This window comes from Acanthochromis polyacanthus, chromosome 6 (assembly GCF_021347895.1).
Source record: "Acanthochromis polyacanthus isolate Apoly-LR-REF ecotype Palm Island chromosome 6, KAUST_Apoly_ChrSc, whole genome shotgun sequence".
Classification (NCBI taxonomy): Eukaryota; Metazoa; Chordata; class Actinopteri; family Pomacentridae; genus Acanthochromis; species Acanthochromis polyacanthus.
Window position 1 is genome coordinate 34,945,211 of NC_067118.1, and position 23,604 is coordinate 34,968,814.

At 39.4% G+C, this 23,604-nt stretch overlaps 1 protein-coding gene across 3 annotated transcripts in view; it reads right to left on the minus strand.

Annotated features, from left to right (window-relative positions):
• Positions 1–23,604, minus strand: part of cacna2d3a (calcium channel, voltage-dependent, alpha 2/delta subunit 3a) — a 127,163-nt gene that overhangs the window by 60,322 nt on the left and 43,237 nt on the right. For 2 of the 3 annotated variants that reach the window (XM_051949245.1, XM_051949244.1), the window contains exons 5-8: positions 7,910–8,072; positions 3,869–4,000; positions 2,722–2,933; positions 1,450–1,524 (exon numbers count right to left, since the gene is read on the minus strand). In XM_051949245.1, coding sequence (XP_051805205.1) covers positions 1,450–1,524; positions 2,722–2,933; positions 3,869–4,000; positions 7,910–8,072 — 582 coding nt within the window. Of the gene's footprint in view, positions 1–1,449; positions 1,525–2,721; positions 2,934–3,868; positions 4,001–7,909; positions 8,073–8,264; positions 9,723–23,604 lie in introns of those variants that run through there. The other variant, XM_051949246.1, reaches the window with a different exon arrangement.

Here is a 23,604-nt window from a genome sequence, read left to right on the forward strand (position 1 = left end):
GGAAAATGATTCTCAATGTTGACAGCTAAGGAAGGCAGTGACAGCACCACTGCGACATGAAGAAAAACACACGTGAGAGCTGCAGCAGTTTAGCCAGGTGCTCTTCATGCACAGGTGAGGTAAGCAGAGTGGCTAAAATCCAACAACTGTTACATGGAGATTATGCTAAAAATGATAAATGCTTCTGTTAAAGGCTTTAAGAGCTATACTGCACATGTGAAAAATAACCAGACAGGGCGGATTTCTCTTCTTTAAATGCCTGTTGACAAGTCTAATTAAACAAATGGCAATAGAGGCAAATGAATGCGGATCACATAGAAACTTGACAACATGTATTACTGACCCAGCTGAAGTTTGGGTGTGAAGTAACAGATTTTTGGAAAGGCAGATCATTAAGTCTGAGACTCCCATGCGACTCCACTTCCTGCTCTCAGTTAAAGTAAAAGACATTAGCCTTATCTAGTGCTGCAGACTGCATCCCCCTCTTAGCTGGCTGACTCACAGTACATTAAACCACCATCTGGAATTAAACACACAATGCTAATCCATATGCATAAGTGTACACTCAGGAAGAAGTAAACAGAAACTAACTAAAACACCAACAGTAGCACACACAGACAGAATTCTGCAGTACTCGCACATGGCGCATGGAAAGTAGTCTATGCATTTTCTAGTAAACAGCTGCGCCCCAAAGGTTGGGTCTGGACTAATAGAGGTTAGAAATTGAATTTTTAAGTGGCATTTTAAAGAATTTGGAAGAGATGGATTTTTTTAGCGGACACCTGGAGATGGAGTTTATAGTGAAGGTAGCACAGACTCGGAGATGAAGAAGGGGCTCAGGCTGCAGTAGTAGCATGGATTATTGTGTCATCTTATTGATAATATCTTGTATTGATACTCCGGTAATACACATAGACATGCTCAAATATATCATATTTCTCAGATTTAGCAATGCACTAACATTGGACTCTGTGGCACTCTCATAAATTGCTTGTCTTGCGCCTTAGTGTTTCTCTGCACAAGCTGTCTGTTTCACAGATCACATACACACCCTCACTCACACACATGGTCAGTGTAGGTTGATGTAAGACTGTCATTTACCATAAGCAGGGTGCAACACTTATAATGAATATTGTGCTTCAGCCTGTACTGATAGTGATATCTTTTCATATAAATGTGCATTGCAAACATATCTTCTTAAAAATCACACTATAGGTGAGGGGTATTGTTAAAATAGCAATATTACAAGGCATTTTTATTTTAGATTTTTGCATTTCTAAAAGAATGTAAAATTTTCTAAATGTTGTTCCAACACATTCATATATGTCACTCTGAATACCAAATCACTTCTTGTGTTGTTGTAAAGACCTCGTAAAAGACAATTTGACATTTTCCTCTACTAGCCTGGAATTTTCAAATGACTTAAATGACAAGAAAAGACAGACTTACATCTTTGTTAGTGATATCTGCCTGGACCAGAGTTCCGTTCAGACATGGCTCCACATAATGCAATTCCTCATTGTACTGGAGAAATACGAAAGAAATAATTAAAGTCATCATTTGAATTATTTCAAATCTGCTGTATGTACGGCCACTGTTTGATCTAAAGTTCAAAAACACACAGTGTGAAGAAGTTAGCAAAACTTCACTCATCTTGATGGAAAGTGCATACACATATGCACACGCTGCTCACACTATACAGTACACAATGTACCCAGAGCCTGCCATTCCGTGATAATGCTCACCATATAATGCATCTGTATGAATTAGACTTCAAAGTACAACAAGACAATGGACGTGTGTTCTTCCAAAGCCAGTAATTTTGCCCTAATCTGGTATGTGCATATGTGTGTGTGTGTGTGTGTGTGTGTGTGTGTGTGTGTGTGTGTGTGTGTGTGTGTGTGTGTGTGTGTGTACACTGCGGCACGAGACAAACTCTTGTTGCATAAGGGACTTTATTCCTCACTCATGCACATGGAAAATACTTTGAATTGCCTTTGTGTACGAGATGTTCTATACAAACAAACTTGCCTTGCCTCTCAAGTGTAAACAAAATTTGTTCCATCACTGCAGATAGTTCTGAAATTGGGACGTGTGCAACACAGCAATAGTGACACGGTAATAAATAACACAATAAAAAGAAGAAACAGATGAGTCAAAATGACACATCCTTTAAAGAGTGTCTGGAAAAACGATATGTTTCTGCCTGATTGTCAAATCCTCTTTTTCTCTATTTTTCAAAAGAATAGTTTTGAAAATAACGTGATTAGGAGACTGACTGATAATGGAAACTTTGTTCAGTGGAGAAAGATATTGGAAGTGATGTTTTGATGTGAAATAGCATCAGACACACACACATGTGCAAGTGCATGGCCGTACACGCGCGCATACACACCAAGCTGCATCAGGCTGAACTACGATAACAATAGTTTAGGTGCCTGAGGCAGGATCCAATCACAACTGTCTCTTTTGCATTTCAAATCTTCATTCAGCTCACTGCTAATTGGTTGTGAGCGTGACAGGAGAGAAAGCTGATTCGTTCCAGCATTTCCTCTGATCTGAGAAGGAGAGGATGCCAGTCTGTGGTTCTGTGTGCGTGTATGCGTGTGACCATGTGTGTGTATTTGGGGGGTTTGTGTGTGCCTAAGTGTAAAATCCACAGAGTTTAAGTATTGCCCTCCTCACAGCTGTGTACACATTTGCATATTTGTGTGGACTTACAGCTATGATGTTAAAGAAGTCATCATCTCCAAGAGTGTCCAGGATGGAGGAAACTGTTTGCCTGGCGATAGTCAGTCTCAGGCCTTTCATGCTGCCGCTAACATCCACCAGGATCACTACATCCTTTGGAGAGGTGGCAGCCTGGATGTACCACTTCCGGTTACGACAGTCGAAAGCTATGACTCCGTGTTCATCTGGCTTCCATTTGATTCCTTTAACAGGATTGCACATCAAAGATAAACAATGACTTATATTAGTGCTGGAGTTGCACAATTTGTATGGAAGGAAATTGTTATGCAGGCTGAGCGACAAAAAGGTTTGCCAAGAAATCTGTTCTTTGAACCCTAAAGACTTTCTGCCAAACCTCAGCATTTACCATCTCCTTTAAAAAATACCTCTGCCCCTACAGCACATCATATTTATAGTGATTCATCCCCCAGATTATTGAAGCACATTTTCTTACAAGTACAATGAAGGTTACTGCAAAATTCACCAAATAATCCACAGAACATGCTGTCAGCTATTTTCATGGGGACTATTTCTTGAGCAAACAGAAAATTGTTTTTTTTTCTCTCTTTCGTAATTTAATTGAACTTTAAGGGACATAATGAATTTCATTTTAATGACTTTGAAGGCCTCCAGGTCGATAGAAAACTATCAATGTGCAGAGGTAGAAGTCCTTTTAACAGCCTGAGCTGCAGAATATGTATGTCAATGTAGAATGAACCAGTTGATATTAAAAAAAAAGCACAATTAAAGAAAACTAATATTCCAGTTCAGAAGGTCAAAAGATAAAAATGGCAAGAAAAAGCCATTTTCATCTGTTCACCCATGTCCACTGCTCCACAGAAAATGGGTTAATCAATTAGATTCAGCTGCTATTCCTGTTTTTATTCTACTTCACCTGTTTCAAATACTTTTATCCATTTTCCTCACTATTCTCCACACACTCTTTCACCTGTCTCTCTCTCTCCCTCTCTCTTCTTTTATCTATTCACATCCCTTCTCCCCTCTCCCACCCTGCTAGCCTCCAGTCACTAGCTGTCTGTCACTGAGGATTCCCACACACCAGCCACTCGACTCTGAGAAGACAGCAACTTAATTACAAACACACACACATCCGCCCTCAAAGCAAACACAAGCTTACCAGGGTACTGCCTGAAAAAGCCTTTGGCGCTGCCAAAGTACTGCCATATGAGTGATGGGTCTCTCTCAAAGTTGTCCACAAACACTTTGTTCAAGGCCTCAGACCAGTACACTCCATTGACGATGGCAGAGTCTAAAGAATAAAGTGAGAAAAACGAGGGGACAAAGACACACAGGGAGGCAAGACAAAAGGTTAACATTGTTTTTACAGTCCAGGAGGCTGGAACAGGTATTCTCTGATGCCTGCTCATGCAGTCATATCGTATCACACGCTGCACGTCCACAGATCACTATCAGGGCCTATTCATTACAGAAAGATACAGGGAAAGTGTTAGAAGAGGGGGGAAAAATGAGTGAAAAGATGAGAGTAGAGGAAAAAAGCATTAGAGAGATAAACGAGAACAGAAACAGGAGATACAGTGGACTACTCTGGCTGGAAAGGCAAAACACAATAGATACACAATTGGTCAAAACTGCATCTAAATCTTTGTGACATCTGTTTTATATCAGGCAATATTACACGACAAAATGTGTTTGAAAACAGCATTTTAAATTTGCAATACCTACAAAAAAGGGCTGAGATGAAGTACCTGTGCAACGGTGAAGTAGTGCCTGCATCATGGCTTTGTGTTTGTTATTTAGGGTGTCCTAGCTGCACTGCGATTAAATAATATCTGGTCTGTAATCCCTCTGTCAAATATAAAACACTTTGCTATAGATAGATAGTCAACTAAAAGCAAAAAGATCTACATCCAAAGGAAGCTGGCTAATCAGGCAGTTAGTTTTGTTCTAGTGATGGCAATTCATATAATGACCAACATTAATAAACAGATACACATAAGTAAGAAGTTAGCTAAATAAATTGGTGAAAATGGAAATAAAATAAAATGTTTTGCTCGTAGATATTACCATTGTAACTCCATATTCCACAAAGAACATCCAGTATTAAGTAGGATCTATAGCATCTATTTTTGGGGAATACATTATTGTAAGCATTGATTATATTATGGAAATGTAAAATAATCTATGTATAGACTATAATGATGATCAAATAAAACAAAAATAGTCCTAAATGAAAGCATTACAAATGGTTTATCTATGGTGTAATTGACATCTTCATAATTTCTGCAGTTATTGCAGTCCACATTTGCAGGGCAGCATCAACGCCTATGCTGTCTTATATAATGGGACTCTACATGTAAGCTCACGTGCGTCTATAATACGTACATACTGTTAACCAAATTCCATCGAAAATGCACATCCAATTACTGATGCTTCTTTTCGATTTACAGCCTGAGAGAGTCATGAATATACTGGTGAGCCACCAGGCAGCCAAGCTTATTACAGCTGCTTACTTCAGAAGCAGGGCGGGGAAGATGGAGGCAGAAAAGGAGGAACAGACAGACACAATCATACAGTGAGACAGATACACAATACCCTTTAGAGGGTGATTTTAAGAAAAAAGACAGCTAGGAAGGCAGACCAAAAGACAGGCAGAAAATTACTGAGGGACAGACAGACAGACAATCACCTAATAGAGGGAGAGAAAGAAAAAGTAGATAACAGATTTCCCATCATCTCCTATGCTGGCAACATTGTTCTGCTGTCAACAGTCATGCCAATAAGCCATGATTGAATTATTCTTCTGGAAGCTAGCACACTAAAGCCCTCTCTTGATAGTAAACATCCATCCACCTCTTTGGAGTGGAGTGGAGAGGAGGCTGGATTTGATCCAGGCTCCATTTACACAACAATACAGTCACTTCTGGTGCAGTTTGAGTGTCTATTACAATCTGAACTCGTCATAATGAGGAAGCGTGTATGGGCTCTACTTTCCCCCTAAGCTGTCATTTAAATTCATCTCAACTAATGCACTCCTTACTTCAATCTGATCAAAGGAGCTGCCACGATTCTATATAATCACGTGCACGCTCAGATTAAAAACTCAGATTTAAAAGTAGAACCGTGTAGGTTTGCTGGCTGCGATATTCTGAGTGGTTTCAGAAATCTGCAATTACTCCATTCAGGCTGTTCACATTATCATAGTTATTCATGTTATTAGGCTACCTTCAATAATCAGGGAGGAGGGTTTAATAAGAGGAGCGAGGCGGATGTGGGTATGTGCACACACGAGCGTTTTAGAAACTGGAGTGTATCGAACCGCTGTAACTGTGTGATTGGCATCACCGCATTCATAGCCCATGCTCCTGTCATGTAGCATCATAAAACAAATATTGCGTGGGCTGTGTTTTGGTTGCAGTGTGAGGTTGAAAGATGGATGTTCGATGCCCTGCCATTAATCTCCAGGGGCACGAAGCTCTCCGCTATCATGGACTCAAACTCCAATTCATCACTACTGACGCCAAACAATTTATGGAGCGCGCAGGCTACGGCCGGCTCTGCAGCATAAAGAATGGATACAGATGACAGGGACTGGCTGGAACATGTTGGGGAAAAACAGCCTCCTCCCTCACTCAAAACAGCATGGGCACGGCAAGGTTCCAAAAAAAGAGAAGGGGGGGGGGGTGAAGTTTGCTCAACATCATCTAAAATTACGCTGATCAACAATAAGGCATAGATTATTGATGAATTACCAGCTTCCACTTGATCTATAAAAATCCCTGTGCTGTGCTTTGGGCACCAGTGTTGTGAAAACTGGACTTCGTGGATCATATTTCACTTTCTCACCTGCACCTGTAGCCCCAAACCCACACAGTTTATCAGCACAGAGCTATTTTCTCTCTGAACACCTGCTTGTTTTTTGGCTGAAAGCAAATGATAGACATGGAAATACTAATTACATTGTAATGAAGGAACATGAAGAAAGTACAACTATATTATAGACGCGGAGATGCTTGCAATTTTACTCCAAATGTGTTGCGGCATCATGAAGATTTAGTTTCTTTTCTCCAATGCAAGTCTCTCAGTCTTCTTTCAGAGTGCAGTGAGACTTTGCCCCCCACCCAACAGGCCCCCCTAGAAGTCCCAGCCATTACAGCCATGTTATCACTATGAACAAAGCCTGCAGACCTACAACTCTAAAATCTGCTCAAGTGTGTGAATCTACTCATTTGCCTGTGAATCAAATCAAAATTACTCTTCCACTCTCTGTATTGGTCTGCCAGCCTGCCAAATCCACTTTCTTTACAATTTGATTCATCTCATTCACTCTCCACCCGTCACTCTCACTTGCTTTTTCTCATTTTTTTTTACCTAGCTGCAATTAATCTGTTGCTCAGGCCTTCCATCAGTCTGACTTAACCTACTTTCTTTCTCGTTTACTTTCACCCTCTTTCCCTCTCTCCCTCTCTGTATAATTTCCTTCGCCTCTGGTAGCTGGGTTAAGCCGACATGACATTTACTCCATCCACTGTGCGTTGCACAAGGCTGCGGCTACATTGGTTGGACTGGAGCGGAAGGTAAATTAGCAGAAGTCTAATTATTTAACCGCTAATTAAGTCAGTATGTGGTAGGGATGATCCAAAGAGTTACAGTTAATGAACTCAAATCCTTCTCTTGACACAGGAGGACATTCATTTTTACTGGCACACATACTAAAATCGGCACTGATTGTTCATTTTTATTCAGTGGTGTTTCATTTTTTTTAAAGGTAATAAACCAAAGCAGGGCTGCACAGTGGATCAGCGGTTAGCACTGTTGCCTTGCAGCTAGAAGATCCCAAGGTTGCATCCTGGCCTGTTTTGCATGTTCTCCACGTGCATGCGTGGGTTTTTTCCGGGTTCTCCGGCCTCATCCCACACTCTGAAACCATGGTGAGGTTAATTGGTGATTCTAAATTGTCCGTAGGTGTGAATGTGAGTGTGATTGTTGGTCTCTATGTGTAGCCCTGTGACAGACTTGCGATCTGTCTAGGGCGTCCCGTCTTCGCCCCAAGTCAGCTGGGATCGGCTCCAGTCCCCCTGCAACCCTAATGAGGATTAAGCGGTATGTATATAGTGGATGGATTGACTAAACCATTATTGTGGACATGCATTTTTAAACATAAGGCACTTTCGCTGTACATTTAGGGGCATGAGCATACCTTTGTTGTACATGTTGGTGGGCACCTGGACCACGCTGAGGCTCAGGTTGACTGACAGGTTGTTAAAATGGTCATTGGGTTGCAGGATAAATTGTCCTCCCAGCTCCACACTGTTCCCCTCCTCATCCACCTCATTGATCAGCACCGCATTGAAGTACTCATACTAGAAAGGGAGAAAGATGCACAAAAAGTGTTAACACAACGTACACTTATATACAGATAAACAGTTTACTGAAGCTGTCAGAATTCAGAATCAAGGATTTCTCTTTCAATATATTCAACTTGCTGATTCATGTTATCAAAGTATAGCAGGATTGGGTCACTTTAGTGCTGAGTCAGAGAGTAGTTTGCGTACTGAGGTAACCTGAATCCTTGGACCCTTCTGGACGTGCATGTTGTTACAGTGGAAAGCTGCTGAGTTGACAAATCTCTCCCCAAGCCTCCGCACACTCCTTTCCCTAGCTCGATGCTGCATGTGGTGCTCTGCTTCCAGTGTATTTTTAGTACTGCGCATACCGGGGAGAGTATTAATAAATCATAAAGCTAGATAAATATAGAGCACAAGACTCCCTGCATCCCAAAGGCTCTGAAGTCTAAGGCGGCATACAGGGCAACGCCTGCAAAGGCGACAGCTGATGTCGAACAAAAGAGAACAAACAGATAAAGATACTCAAGTGACTGGAAGAAATATGACATTTCATGCGTTTTTTTTTGAAGGTTTGCAAGTAAGCGAGCTTCGCAGACATACAAAGGTAGTAGAAATACTCAAGATAAAACCTGCTTGTGTGAAGTTTATCGTGAATTTAAAGGTTTGATGGGCCATCTATCTACATCCACACTAATATTTTCTAAATTGGCCTACAAATCTGCACAGAAGTGATGATAAATGGAATCCGAATTAAATATTAGTGCACCACACTGAAATTTCACTAAACTGATGGATAATTATTTTTCTTCAAAATGGATACAGTGATGTAAGTGGTTAGGCTAACAAGTACTGTTAAGCACTAGCTAATGGAGATCAACTTGGATTTTCTTTTCTTTTTTTACACTGAAAAACATCCTCCACTGCTCTTACTGTCAATAGCAATTGCAACCCATCAGGATTACTTGCTTGTGAAGGGGTGCAGTGGTGATTACATGGCGAAAGTCCACATTGATTTCTCTTGTAATCGCCAGGGGAATAGGGTTTGAAAGGGGTCTCTGAGAAGAGTGCCATACCATTCTCAAGATTCTGATACAAAGCCTCAGTACATGTGTTATCATTCAGAGAGGGACAGATGCTCTTTGGACTCTGATTTCTGAGGCTTGAGCTCGGTGGGACTGAGAAAATTGCAGACCAAAGGGAAGAGTGGATCTGTGTGGACAAAGTAGCATAGAGTATCTACACATCATAAGCAGTCACCATATGTTGCTTATCCATCCCCAGATGACCACTTGCAGACATAATTCACAGTCCTACAACTCACTTCAGTGGATTTATTTGTCTTTGTGCTCGCTCACCCCACTACCCTAACTTCTTCTCTATTCTAGCACCAGTAACCTTCATCTGGGCTAAAGCTTTCCAGCATCTCCTGAGAAGCACCATCATCCCTTCAGCACAGTGCAAAACAAAGATAAAGCCATCAATTAGGTTGGCAAACACAGGGCCTATCGGTGTAATTAATCAGGCTTGATTAGACTTATTAGCCTTTTATCAAGGGGAACGCTTCCATTTCAAGGTGAGGAAGCACAGTGTTGCATATTTCTGCCTATATTTCCCCTCTTCTGTTTTACCTGGCTTTCCCCGCATGGACACAAACATAAAAAAAGTCCTCTTAGCTTTTTTTCATTCACACACACACACAGAAGAAAATACTTATCTTGAAGGTAAGTTGGTAGGGAAGGTCAAAGGGTACAAAGGAAAAAGGAGATTCAATGAGCAAATGCATTGGCAACCTCTCACAGAATGGCGGCCCCAGCAGGACATGGCTTTCCTCAGTCAGCATTTAGCTTTCTCAGAACAAGACATTAGTATGCAACTCACTCTTGGGTTCTGACCCACCACTTGTGAAAATCTGATCCACATTGACCTTTATGATGTTTGGGATACCAGCCATTTTGTACAATCACTATGGTATCTTTTTTTAAACTCCAACAGGGTGAACAGAATTCAAATTAGTTGACTTGACAAGGACTGTTTAATTTGACTTTTGCTGTGTTGCTTTGGGGGAATCACTTCAAATTGTGCTTTAAAAGATAGGAGGAGGTGAGAGGAAAATTCTAAAACCTTCACTCAGCTCTGACAGTGAACCAAATAACTTTTGACAAATAACTGAACAAGCAGGTCTTTAACGAATGTAACAAAATAGACTGAACACATTTTAACTTTCTCCATTGTTGAACGGTCTTTAACTCTTTAAAATTAAAGAAGATGAGAGGAAGCCGTTTAGAGGGAGGCAAAGACAGGAGTGCCAGAAGAGAAAGGAAAACACAGATAATAGGCAGGACAGGGTGACAGGCAAGGATGATATACTGACTTCATATGAGACAATATAATACCATAAAATAGGGTGAAAAGACAGAGCAGAATGGTAGGATTGGACTCAACAAAAGAAAAAGACAGGGGCAAAATATGATGAGAGAGAAAACTGAGGCAAGCAGAGGGTTCAAACAGCAAGATCAGGTGTGTAAAAGTGGCTGATATAAGAGGCTATAATCCATATTGTTAGTCACAGGATCTACTTGTATATGGAAACATGATGCATTTTAGCCACTTCCAGAGAAATTTGTGGTTTTCTATAGCCCCAAGTTTTTCCAGATGTTCTGATAAAAATGCTGTATCTCTACTTTTACCAAAGAGGACCACAGAGCTGGTCAACCTTGACAAACTCTCACGACACTGCTCTCCACTCCAAAGAAATCCAACCAGAGCACATGGAAAGAATGCAAAGGCAAGCACAGCAATTTTTTTTCACTGAAAAATATGTCATTTGCCATTTCTGTCCTTATTTTGGGATTGCTCAATCATTTGAAAATTTATCTTCCATTCATGGTTTTCAGTTATTTATTTATTGGGTGTATTCTGAACTAAAATATACATTCTTTCCAAATCAGTCACCAGCTCAGTGAGAATTAATAACCTCCATGTATTGAGCAAAATGGAGCTGAAGGAAGCTGAATCTCAGGTTGGACATTGTCAGACCTTGTTGGCAAACTAAATAATTTGAGTGCAGAATAACTTGTAATGCAAATGACATACTTCCCTCTTGACAGCAGAGAAACTAGATTTTATCTCAACCTAATATGATGAGTGGAAGAAGCCAATATATGGGAATGAATCTAGTTTACACAAGACCCAGATGTGCACACTCACACATGGTGCAGAGGCAGGTGCACCTGCAAAGCCACGTTGTGACTTCACTTTGTTCCCTTTCTGCATTGTCTCATTTATACCTGTCCTAGCATCCTCTCTCTCACTTCCTCTCTCTCCTTCCAAACTTGATTTATCTCTTTTCCTTTTCTGGCTCAGCCTCTTTCTTTCTACCCATTGTTCACTTACTGTCTGCAATCCTCATCAAACCCAAACCATTTTCTCTTTCTTCCTGGTGTTCCACTCCCTTGGCTCTCTTCTGCATACAGTACTCATTTTTAAGGTCTGGCAACTATCAGCTCTATCTGTGAGACCACTGTTGCGTCTGCCAGGTTGTCACAGTCTGAAGCATTTTGTTTCATTTGTTGCTCTCACCATCTCACCACTTGTGTCCCCATTTCTTTCCCTGCCTGTACATGCGGGCAAATAGGAAAATTAGATCAATCTGAAGCACCAAATAAGTCTTTTTCAACATTTGAAATTCCCAACCCTTCCAAAACACAAACATTACAATAATGACATTCATTCGTAAAACATGTCAAAAAATACATTCATTCAGGTAGAATCTGTGGACATTATAGACATGGAAATCCAACAGTCTGAGACCATCCATTTATTATTTTTCAATTAAAAATGATAATATTGTATATGCTTAAAAATCGAGTGAAATTTGGTTTCTGAAAAAACACACATGAATTCAGTTGTATTCTAGTTTTGGCATGTCCCCATTTTGCTTAAATACCCTCAAGCTAGCATGAACTTCACCAATTTGAGCAAACTCTGATAATCTGTGTCTCTTATTGTTAAGTTCTGTATGTGTTTCGACACAGCTTTGCCCAAACTTGAAAAAAGCCTGTTGGCCATGAGGGTCACAAAGGGACAACTCAGTCTTCTTTCTTTGTTTTATTGTTGATTTTGATTTAAAGGTGGGATGAAAGTTGACAGGTTGATAACCTTCAATATGAATTTTTTTTAAAAAGACATTAGTATTTCAAACATCATGTGTTCTTAAATCAAAGAAATTAAATTTACACATTTACTAAATAAATTTAAATTGACTTTTAACTTAATAATTTTAAGTGTGAACCAAATTCATTAAATTCAACTTCAATTTCTTCACGCAAAATAAACATTTCAAGTCCTCTTATTCAGTCGTACCAGTTGCGTCCTCACGGTCCAAACAGCAGCTGTGTCTTACTTCATATGACCACTAGGATCAAAGGACGACTGACTGATCACCAAACATTTTAAGGCCTGCTGGATAAGACGGTGCCCAGGTAAATTGTGTCCCTGTGGAAGCACTGGTTGTCGTTTTTTAGTTCCACTCCTTTGCTGATGTTGCCCCTTCAGGCCTGGAGTGTGCTTTACATCCACCAGTTGGTGTGTTTGGGGATGCTCTGCCTTTTAACTTCACACTTACTAACATGATCTGACAATATTCCAAAGACTTTGTTGTGATGTCAGTAACACTTGGTGCTCTCACTCACAATGCCTCATGCATTAACTGTTCAATGAGTTCAGGTGACTTTTCTGGAAACTTCATAAAATTCAGCACTTCTTGATCTTCTTTGGCCTTCAGGTCAGAGTTGCAACGCTTTACGGTATGCCCATTTTGATTTAGGTGCAAATGTCCCCAATCCAGAGCAAGTAAAACACCCCCAGACTTATATATTCCCATGCACTGTCATGTTTCTCTGCAGATTGATACACTGCAGTAACATTCTCTCTCCTGTTTGTCTCCTTACATAAATGCTTCTATTTACTGCTATAAATCTCAAATTTGGATTCATCAGTAATAATGATTTTCCAGCAGTCATTCACTGGTAAAATGCTGGCAAATCTTTCTCTTTCCGTAAGTGAGCCTCTTGTTCTTGAGAAACTGGTTCTAGAGATGCTACTCATCTACTGAGACCATTTTGACAATACTTTTGCTGATTAGAATCTCTTTTTATATTTCACAAACTCTGTCTGTGGTGGATCTATTTTCAATCTGTCAGTGGGCAAAACTTGAATGCATGGATCTTCTGATGGGTCTAGCTGATCCTGTTGTGAATACAACTGATTCAGTGTCAGCAAAACCATTGCGCCGTCCCTTGAGAAACCTTCAGTCTATCAATGATTCAACAGTGACACTTTCACTTAGTTCTGATGCCATGTTCCCACCACCAAAATGCTATTTAGTGAGCAATGTTCTGCTGGAAACCTGCTGGCAAGTTGATTTAAGTGATGATGCCTCTGATGAGCAGGTCAGATTCACCTTTTATTGTCTTCTGAATGCAGCTTCAATAGAAGGGAACAACTCAAGGAAATCTGATCCTTTGTTAAAAAAAAAAAAGCCACAAAAGTGCTTAAATTAGTATTCTTCTTGTGTTTAAAAATGTTCTTAAATCCTCTAAATTTATGATCATTTCCGTTTTTAGTGAATTTTGATGTCGTCTTTCACTTTGGATCCTGTTGTATGGCCATAAAGCGACCAATTTAGAGATTCAAGACAGAAAACAGCATTTGCTAATGACTCATTTTACTTGTTGCTCAGGTGTTCAGGCTAAACATCACTAGTGGCATTAGGTGTTAAAAATATAGAAATATAAAGTTATGTTTAAAAAGACGTAACAATTGTTACAAAACAGTTAATGAGTCTGATAAAAGACTAATTTAAATTCACAGCATGTTGCCTTTAATTTTGATTAAAATCGCACAGCTTTTGAGTTTTATTGCGTGGGAGTAAGTGTGGGTGCGTGAATGGAGGTAGGGGAAACCATAGTGTGTGTGTGTGTGTGTCTGCATGCATACAGGCTTCCTAAGCATCATTTGAGGCTGTGAAAATGTGTATGTGTGTATGTGTGTGTCAAAGTGTGGTGTATGTGTTGAGTAAGTCAATTATGCCATTCCAGCATTACAGTGAAGGAGTGCCCAGTGCCACTAATGCAGTCCCTGATCATGGTGTTAACAACCTGATCTTTAACGCTGCAGTGCATTACGCCGAGAGATTGCACATGTACCATCAGCACCCACTCACTCAGTGTGGGACAGACAGAGAGGAGAGGATGCAGAAGGGTTATTGAAAGGTAAAGAGTGGAGCATATTTCAGTTTCCTCTTTCAAATACAAGCCAGAAAATTGGACGCATACTGTATATTGTGCAATATGCACATTTCACATCAGAAGATTGCTGTTGTGTTTACTTCAATATGATAACTCAATAACAAATATTCTATCATTTCTAACTCGAACTCTCAGGGACAATTCCTTAGCATACACTGACACATTTTTTGAACAAATACAATGGATATAGTTCCTTCTTTCAGCATATTTGCTCAAGCAACATGCAGTCATCTTGAACAGTGTCTCCAGATAAAGGTGAAACAGATTTTTTTTTTAAAAATACAGAGTAATCACATGGAAAAAGTAAGCATAGCCTACATTATAACATCTTTAAATCAATACATTTCAAATCTGGTTTCAGGGAGCTGCCAATCACGAGAACTTCCTTAGGGAACGAAAGGTGGAACTTGTTTATTCAGACCTCTGACATGTAGAGTATTTTGGCTATTAAGGTGAAGATCTCTTCAAGGTCTGCACTTAAAATGGGTGTTGATGAACAATACCTGGTAAGGGCTTTCAAATGATTCCAAATATCATTCAATATATCATTCAACTGTAAGAGAAATATCTGAATGGGCTGTAGAAACCACTGCCAATTTGTGCACAACTGACCACCCCAGCAAACTCAGCCAAAGAGCAGAGTTTTGATGCAAAAAGGAAGTCTCCAAAAAAAACCCAACTTTCATCACAGGATCTGCAAGTAGTTGTATAACTATTGGTGTCAACTGTATCCATCTACAGTTGGGAAGACATTGCACAATTTGACCTGCATGAGGAGAATGCCAAGAAGAGGCCTCTGCTGTCCAAAAGAACATTAGAGTAAAACTAGAGTCTGCCAGTGAACGTAGGGGCAAAGACCAGGCTTTAGCAGTAATGTGCTCAGGATAGATTAATCAAAGGTGAAGTTGTTTGACCACAGTAACAGTAGACATGTTTGGCACAGATCAAAGACAGCTTTTCAGGAGAAAACCTTGCACCGACTGTGAAGCATGGTGCCGAAGATTTATGGTTTGGGTTTGCTGCGCCGCCTCGGGACTGGACAGCTTGCAATCACTGATTCAGCTCTGAATTCTGTATCATATCAAAGAGTGCTTGAAGATAATGTGAAGCCATTGTTCGGAAAGTTGAGCCAGAAGGGACCTCACAAGGGGACAACGCTTCAAAGCACACTACGGCAGGAAATGCATGCAAAAATGAAGAGTTATGGGATGCAAAATTTGATCGCATTATGATTGAGGGAATTTGAAATTGGAAGTATCGTGCAAGAAAACCTTTAAACATTCTAAAACAAAAGGTATTTGCTTGAAAATGTGGTTCAAAATGCAACAATCCAAAGTCAGAAAGTGGTGGACAAATATGTAAAATGAATACAAGTAAGTTTAATGCCCACTTCTGAAGGCAATAGTGTGACTTCTTTTTCCTCATGGCAATATTACATCTATTGACATTTCTGTGATTCAAACCGCTTATTGCCTTTGTACAGTACTGTCAATATACTGATAGCATAATCACCTTTAATCTATAACACACTCTTTCAAAGAAGGTCAATAGTATATTTTTCAAATGGCCAGCTATTTCCACTGGGTGCCCTGAATGTCACATATGACTTTGTATTTTACACAAATTCAGTTCTTCTGGCACAAAAAAAATTAAGTGACCCTCTTTAAGTGACTCTCTCAACACATTTGATCACATTTGATACTTTTTGAGAAGGTAGATACAACAGTCCAGACAAATTGATGTTTTCTCTTTGTTTTATTAATTTAAATACAGTTTTTAAAGGAAAACTTTTTGCAGCAATAAAATACTGAAGTCTTCATGATGGGTTCAGAGGAATTTTGGAATTTAACCTACAAAGTCTAAAAACACAGGTTTCCTCTATGTGTTTATTTAAATAAAGAAATGTACTAAATTGAATGACACTCAACTGTCTAATCTCCTTGGGCTTTTATTTCAGATACATTTATTTAATGTTTGAATCTTTCTTCTTTTATCAGGATTTCACTAAACTTATATTTCCCAAAATGTTCTATTTTAAGCAAATTTTAGTAGTTTATTTTATATAAAGTATTTTAAAACTATCTGCTTTTTAAAAACAATCCATCATATAAATCTTCATTTGACTATTTACTTACCTTTTGAAATACAAGTTGTAAAATCGGACGTAAAACACATTGAAAACCTCAGTGGGAATTCAACTTGCTTCAATGTTTCCGTGGATATTTGATGGGCCTCTTCAGAACTGTCAGAATCTTTTTGTCAGTGCAGTGTGAGACTTGTGCAGTGACGTATTACAGACACACACACACACACACTTAATTCTGGCTTTAAATAATGCACTGCAACGCACTGAGTTGAGTGGCTGTCCTTGTAGCATTGATTTCAAGCTGTTGCACAAAATTACAGAGCAATGTTATCAGTGTCAGCTGCTGGAGCGTTATTTATTAACCGTATTGCCTTATTTATAATGGCTGAAATCATGCTTGTCGGTGACAACAAAATGTGTGGGCAAGGAATACGCTTGCTCACGCTGCAGTAAAGAAGTGCACCAATACAGCTTAGTGACATACGCTGCAGATCCAGTATGTGCTCCATAAGTGCATGACCCACATAAGAACACCCCTTGTTGATTCTGATAAATACTCTTGCTGCAGAGAGCACAACTGTGGATCAACAGCCTCAAGGGGGAAAATGAGAGTGCGGGAGAGAGAAGACACCACATGTGATGCAGGGAGGTGTTGACTGTAGTGCTCCACCCTCTGGTGTTCACTTTTAACTCTAATCTCCACTTAGACTCTACTCCTTTCCTCGCCCACCTCCCAACTTTCTTTTTCCACGGTGGGGGGAAAAGGGAAGACACCAGTCCCAGAGTGTGGAAATGTGACTGGAAAACAACCAGGGGCCACGGATAGAGGTAATCACCGGGTAAACAAGACAGCAGATTGAGTAAATAACTTGGAGGGAAGGCCAAGTGAGGGTTCGCGTGCCATACCTAAAATCCTACTTCATGCAGCTTCTACTCCTGTGTTCAGCGAATCGGAGGAAAACACGTGGAAAAGTCTGTGAAAGGCGCGCGATGCTACACTGCACACATGTACGCGTATCACAGCACTTCTGCTGCTGATAGGTGTCTGTGTGAGACAAGATCTACTGATCTTGTCTCACACAGACACCTATACTTTAGCACCATGTTTTGTTATTGTTGTAAAATATTCAATGCTAATGTGAAATTGTGACACAGAATAGTACAGAGAAAAAAACAAGTGAAGTGCAATTGAACCTCGATCCAGCACATCTCTGCATAAACAGCCAGTGTTCTCAGTCCAAATGAAAGCATCAATAAATCTGATAACTGGGTACTTTATTCCTTCACACTCTCACTACAGATGGCACTGAACTGTGAAGTGAGACTGCAAGAGTTGCACAAGTCTTGTCAGATGAGTGAGAAATTATCTGCTCTTGGCTGACCTTTTGTCTCAGAACTTCTATAGAAAAACAAGTAAAAACAGCTGTGGTTGTTGGGAAAGTGATGCACTTGGATGCAGCTCTCAGATGCCCAGGTTCAGTCAAGGTTAGTTTTCTAAACAGCTGAATGTTAGTAGGTTTGGTGTATTGCACTTAATTCGTAGATGCTAGAAAGTTAGTTGAAGCTGTTGGTGCTGGACAAATGTGTATTTATGTGTATATGATTTCAGAAACTGATGCATATGCCTGTAAGTAGACTGATGCAACCAGCTTTATTTATTCCCATCAATGCTACTTGCTAATTATTCCAAAATCAGCCTGACAAAAGCTTGTGTCTTTTCTATTTTATAAGTAGCCAAACTAACTTCCAGTCATTTAATGGAACATACAAACATAAAAAATGCTTGTAAATTTTACAGTGAAAAACTGTCAAACCATGGCAGTAAAAACCTGTAAACTCTAAAACAGTTTAACACAGTTGATTTAATGCTTAATCACTGTAAATAAATGAATCAGGAGAAAACTGAAAAAAACTTGAAAAAAACTGTATTTCCCTTCTCTTGCAGTTATTTAATGGAAACATGGTATAAAATGTATAACAATACTGTAATTTTTGCATTCATTTCTCAAAAAGAATACCAGTTTTCACAGTTTTTACTGATACCAAACATGCTGTAATATTTCTAACAAGTAAAGTGGCGATTTTTGCATTCATTTCATGTGAAAAATACAGTTTGGAACTGTCAAATTGATGAACAGACATCTTCTTTTCCTTTCGGCTTTTCCCTTCAGGGGTAGACACTGGCTTGTGTCCCCTTGCGGCTACATTAAATTGATGAACAGACATATGGTTCACTATTTACGAAAGCTACAACCAGAATGTTTGCTAAAAATGCACATATTAAAAGTTAGATACACCATCTGTTGCGCTTATAATGGAAATATGTTAAAATATTTATAATAGGTCACACAAACTTTATTTTATATAGTGTTTTCATGTAAATTTTCATGTAGAAACTGAAATTAAAACTAAAAACTTTACAGCAAAATGCGGAATGAAGCACATTTTTAGCCATAAAATCAACAGCATCAAGACATTTCTTTACCGCAAATGAAGAAAATGTTTTACCGTGATTTTACTTCAGCATTGTGGCAACCACAGCTGCTGAAATTTTACCGTAATTTCTTTTTCTTCTTTTTTTTTTTTTTTTTACAGTGTATGCTTTGACAAAGTTTGGCTGACTTTAAGCAACATTTGGTTTGACTGGCTGGTTTTCCCTGCTTGCTGATGAAACCATTCAGCGTCACAATCCCATATAACCGACTCAACTCGGCTACTGCTGACTCTTGAACCCACTCACTGCCCTCTCACTCGGACATCTTCAGGGCTCACCAGCTTTTTATTGTGTCTTTTAGCATGCTAATACCATCATTCGTTGCCTGTAGAATCAAGCAAGTCTTCACTTTTAGTGTTTGTTTTGCATTTTGATTTAAATAATTTTAATGTCCTTGTTCACTTCCTATTTCTAGTATTGCCTTGATTAACATATTATTAAATATTTTTAAAATAATGTGGCCCCAGCACAATTATTACAATATTTTAAGTAAAAACTGTCCTTGGTTTCAAGCCAGCTTTCTGGTCTGAAAGGTGAAGATACTCAAAGAAAAAGCTTGAAATACATTTAGTCAAGGCATACTGCAACCTCCTGGCACTAGTAGTGTTAATTTATTGCTTTGTTTGCTTTTATTTCTGAAGACTAATTTATTCTGTTTGTATGCTTCTCAATAAAAATTCTATGACATAAGCATGATAAGTAAGTGCTACATGACATTATGTTTTTCCTTCGGGCTCAAAAAGAATTTTTTTTTTTTCTGAAACTGGTTCATTCTTTAAAAGAAGTGTTCCAGAGGCTGATCAGTGATTCAAAGCAGCATCTCATGTCTCTGTGAGGAACCTTTTTAAACCACTTTCTTGGACACCGTTGACAAAGGTACCCTAAAATGCTTTGTGTGTGGAGTTGGCAATCAGGTAAGGCTGTAATTGTGCATTACATGCTGAACAGTCAAGGCCAACTCTTGAATAAATGGCCAAAAAATCCAGGACAGTAGAGCTGGAGATTCTGTGGATCCACAGGCGCACACACAGTTCAAATAATTTTACTGGTAATAAGGAGCAGCAAATTGCCACATCAACAAGCATGAGGCCGCCCTCACCTCTCTGCACTAGATGGGTATACCCCAAGACAGGGGAGTAAGAGACCAAAAAAAAAAAAGAAAAGAAAAAAGATTAAGCATTTCCCTCTCATTGCTCCCTCCAGACTGTGGCTGTATTTTCAGTCAACATCAGGCTCGGCAATTGGCTGTTTGTCTCCAGCCTCCAAGGAAAGGATTTCATTGGCTGCAGAGGGCATGGGAGACTGCTCTCTGCTTTCCTATTTACAGTACATGAGCATTGTGGGTAAAAGGGTGAGGGAGGAGAATCACAGCAGATTACCGTGCCAATTTCACATGGAAGCAGAAGAGCTCTGGAAACGATAGATAAGGAAATTCCTATCAAACCGCTGCCAGCCAAATATGTATCCAATAGCAATAAACCACACAAACATTTTATAATAAATCCCGAATAGTGATGGAGGAGGTTTCACCCTACAGCGTGGATGTGGTATTTTAGCACTGGTGATGATAATTACCATCTATTCACCATGTTCTGCAGTAAAAAAGCACTATTAGCAATGCCACCGTCACAGCTGCACAGACACAAATACACACACACACACACACACACACACACACACACACACACAACACCTACACAGGTGTACACATGCAGCGTTCACAAAAACGTACATGCATATTCATATGCTGGTAAATAGCTCAATCATTTCATTTCCTCTTCAAGTAATATAAAACACAATTAGCGATGGAATTAATGGCTACAACACAATTTGACAACAGGAACTGAAAAACCTGCTTAACCGACACAAACATAGACACACACATGCTAACATGGATGGAGAACAATAGCCAAGCAGTGACAATGTGTTAATATCACCATGAAACAAATTTAACAGGGACTGTAACACAATACAGAACCTCACACATTTGGACTGATGTGTCTTTTGCCTTTGCCTGTGACTATCAAGATCCGTGTGGACGTGTCTGAAAATTTTCATGCAGCCAGTGAGTTGTTTTTGTCATTTTTTCCTCACTGATGTTACTTGTTAACCACTGACAGCTTTTGTTTAAGAAAGCAAACTTTATGTCTGAGTCAGTCAGACCCTGAGCGAGCCAGACTCGCTTCATTTGATGAGCAGGGTAATGATATCGGCAGGTGGTCAGAGCATTTCCAGGAGTGACGGCATTTCCAAAGTAGCTCAGTGACACCAAACATGAACATAAGGACAAGAAAATAATCAAGCGAGAGAGTAATTATGAAGATGGAGAGAGTGAGCGAACACTAGAAATGTAAATAAGTGATTTTTTAGGGAAAGTTAAAAAGGGAAACGTATGTTTTCTTATCAAGATGATGATGGGTTTAATGCTGGTAAGAGGTAAGGATACTTCTTTAGTGAATGAAAAGACTTTGTCATCATATTACTGAATGTCCGCAAGTTAATAAAGTCATTCATTTTTTATACATATTACAATCACCATAGCTAATTATAACCTTTAGATCCTGGAGGTGCCTTCTCTCCATTTCCAAACCAATATCTCTGTGTTGCCAAACCATCTGATTTAGATCTGACCACAGAAGATGTAATAACCATGGTTACACAACATGCCACCAAGCATCTGGCAGATACTTGTGAGAGAGATTACACATTCATGTTTTTTTTTTTTTGCTTTTTCTCTCTCTGCTTCCTCTTTTTATTTTCTATTCTGTTCCTATTCCCACATTTTGGAACCATGCAGATACATAACACAGGTATACCAGTATTATATATTTTGCTTTGGCTTGATAATGGCATCTCACTCCCTTCTTGACACTGCGAAACTGTACGTTACACTATAGGCTGTATCAGTCGGGATCAGCGCTGTAGCTGTGCCATTAAAGCTGAAACAAAAGGACACTCGCTTTGTTGGGCTCATCTCATCACTGCCAGGTAATTACAGGCATCAAGCACTGCTGTGATCCCACACAGTGTTACTGCCCATCAAGCATCATATGAAAACACAAACATGCACAGACAAGAATATGTAAGCGACACACGCAGATGCACAAACACGTCCACAAAAACAGGCAAAACTGCCTTCTTAGACAAATACTTGTCAAATAGGTGTGTACAAATTCTTACTTAGTATTTCTGCATTTATTTTTTCAGCAATCTTGTGATTTACAGCCTATATATATAAATATATATATACTGTATATGCTTTATAGTTACATATATATGTAAAGTAAGAATATACATTTTAAAATCCATATATACAAAAATAAGTTGTATAACACTTAAAAACATAAAGATAAGATCATTTATTCTTAAACATAAAGGCAGAAAAATGCCTGAAATGACTAAACAGCTTTCTTACAATCAACAGCCCTTAACATCATGTTAAATAATAAAAATTACACACCATTCAAACCAAGCGGGATCACAAACACAGCGTCTTTGAAGCATCGTCGGAGTGTTAAAGGGTGTAATTTTCCTTTAAAGCACAGAGGGGGAAAATTGCAGAGTGTGTGGAGAATCAAGCAGATGACTAAAAAAAGAAAAAAAAAGACAAAATGATAGGGGCACTGTGACAGAAAGATCCAGACCTGGACAGCTGTCAGTGGTTAAATTTAGTAATTGATCCTCCTTAATAACCAATGACAGCAGAAAACCACAGGGCAGTTCACTTTAATACCTTAAAGAGCTGACAGAGTGAACACATACTCACTGCTACAAGCGCAGACACCAGCACACATAACACACATGCCCCCGACTATAAGCAGTTTAGCAGCAAATACTTCCCCAGTCGACTTAGTATCATAGTTCCTCTTTAAAACTCAAGTTTCTGCTGTCGCTCCACCTACTTTCATAAACTCCTTCTGAGATGTGCATGATGTGCCGCAAACTCGGGCAAGAAACATCAAGCGCACACAACCACACACACTCTGCTATACTGTCTCTCTCTCTCTCTCATGCACACACACACATGACACGCACACAATGCAAAGCTCCACTCTAAAAATTAAAGCTGTTCAAATGGATTTGAGGCAGAACCATGAGAGCAGAAGCTTGGTTTGGGGGTGTGTATGCAGATATGATTAGCTGAATGCATTTGCCCAAGTCTGCAGAACTGAGGGTGGAACTCCCTGGGAATAGTTCATGTGTCGATTTATTTATTTATTTATTTTTTGAGTGGGTATATGAAGGTGATATAATAGCATAAATAATTCATGATTTACGTTTCAGACTCAGGATGTGTTTGTCATAAATACATTTGGGCATGAAAACATGAGGATTAATTGCCTCACCTCTGACAAAATAGATAAGATGCTTCCCACATACAATTCAATGTTCGTTTGCTCTTTATACATCTGTAGGCACGTTGTGATGCCTTAACTGAGCTGCAGATTTGTTCTACTGAGACTGAAGATTTGGACTACTCTGCCACAGGGCTTCCTCCTAAGTATTAGCCTCATCTGAGGGGGTAGAGCAGAGCTTTTTTGACGCATCCTTAGCCCAACTTAACCTGACAGGGGAAATAAATTTAAGTGAACTGTGGTTTATTTTTATCAGCATACTTTGGCTATCATATATGAAAAAAGCACAAATGTTGTAAACCTT